Consider the following 1,660-nt stretch of genomic DNA (forward strand, 5'->3'; position numbering starts at 1 on the left):
AGGGAGGAAGAAGAAGAAGGGGAGTTTGTGGGTAAAGATAGAGTCTTTGAATGACAATGAATGCGAGGAAAGGGCGATTCTGTGATGGGGGTTGGCAAATGGCCCCAGTAGTGAGGTTTTGTGATAATGTTGGCAACAAAGTTTGAAGAAATTGAAGAAGATGAAGAAGGAGGACTTACAAAAAATATGCCTGAACATGACATGTTATTCTTTCTTTGAAGTAATAACGAACCCAGAAAGAAGAAGAAGAAGAAGGAGGAGGAGGAGGTAGTTGGCGTCTTGGTGAGGGCTTAAGGTGGGAAAACGGCGACAGAAGCAAGATTTTTCAGTGGGGAAATTCGCCTGCGGTGAACTTTATAGTAGAGAACGGTTAGATAATTTGATGTATTGAACTTTATACTTCGCAGAAATTACAGCAAATCACAGAAATCATACATAATCACAGCAAATTACATAAAGCACAGAAGTCACAACAATGCTATAATAATTAAAATCCCAGAAATCCCAAATTTAAAATCACAGAAATCACAGCAAAATCATACATAATCACAGCTGAGCAAATTACATAAATCACAGAAATCGCAACAATGTTATAATAATTAAAATCACAGAAATCACAGAGAGGGAGTTACCAGAAGGAAGATGCTGACGACGGCTATGAAAAACGACGAAGACGGCGACGCTCTCTTGAACGACGACGACGGCGACGCTCTCTACGCGAAGACGTTCTACTAGTCGGGGTGAGGCGCGCGACGCGACGTTCTCCTCGTCTGCGGTGACCTTGAGAGTGAGAGGGGGAAGCAGTGAGAAGGGGGAGCGCGGCGATGGGGGGAGGAGGGTGGCGGACGGCGGTGAAAGGAGAAGTGGACTGGAGAGAAGAGATGGAGTGAGAACCTTAGAGCGAGGGTTACTGAGAGGGACAGAGGGGGAATCAGAATTCAGACATATATATGTCAAGGGTATTTTAGACATTTTTGTAACGGTATTAAACGGGTTCCATAGGAATCTCTACCCGCTCCGCCAATAAACGGGCCCGGGTTCCTGTCCCCGCCCCCCGCCAGAAAAATTGCCATACCTAGTTTTGTGTGTTTTTTTTTTTCTTTTTCTTCCTTCCTTACCAATCATTTGTGTTTCATGACTTTGTTATTGATAGAAGTTACAATGAATTTCTAACTAGGTATATAATAAGAGTAATGCTAGGGCCAGCAATTTTTGTAATTGTTAGCCATCAACTAGTCATTAATGATGATTTGATGGTGTGAGATTGGTATGAGATTTCATCCAATGGCTCACCTTCCTCTGCTGGTTACATGCTGACCAAAATTCAATAAAACTGCTGGTCCCCTAGACTTTTCCATATAAATAATTCATTTCATTAATATAATTAGTTGATCCAAATTATAATTTTAAATTTAAAATAAATTAAAATTTATTTTTTTTGATGGAAATAGAATGCTTTTTTATTTTTAAAAGTTTCAGACACATTTTTGTGAGGGATAATAATTAAAACAAATTTTTTATTTGTAAGCAAATTTGAAAAAATTATGTTGAGATAATGTGAATTAATCACTGATAAGGGAAATTTGGAGTGGTAAAAAAAAGAGAGAGGAGAAAAGGCTTCCGTCTTTTTCTTTTTTCTTTTTCCCAAATAATATATAGA

General features: G+C 38.9%; 2 protein-coding genes across 4 annotated transcripts in view; both read right to left on the reverse strand.

Annotated features, from left to right (window-relative positions):
* Positions 1 to 926, reverse strand: part of LOC107483091 (pentatricopeptide repeat-containing protein At1g73710) — a gene marked incomplete in the record, with an annotated part of 4,001 nt that extends 3,075 nt beyond the window's left edge. Inside the window, 2 exon segments of the mRNA XM_021139994.2 lie at positions 1 to 352; positions 633 to 926. Of these exon segments, the coding sequence (XP_020995653.1) occupies positions 1 to 203 (203 nt within the window).
* Positions 1 to 1,660, reverse strand: part of LOC107483119 (tubulin-folding cofactor E) — a 13,655-nt gene that overhangs the window by 4,645 nt on the left and 7,350 nt on the right. The gene's annotated exons all lie outside the window — the stretch shown is intronic.

This window comes from Arachis duranensis, chromosome 4, assembly GCF_000817695.3.
Source record: "Arachis duranensis cultivar V14167 chromosome 4, aradu.V14167.gnm2.J7QH, whole genome shotgun sequence".
NCBI classification, from domain to species: Eukaryota; Viridiplantae; Streptophyta; class Magnoliopsida; order Fabales; family Fabaceae; genus Arachis; species Arachis duranensis.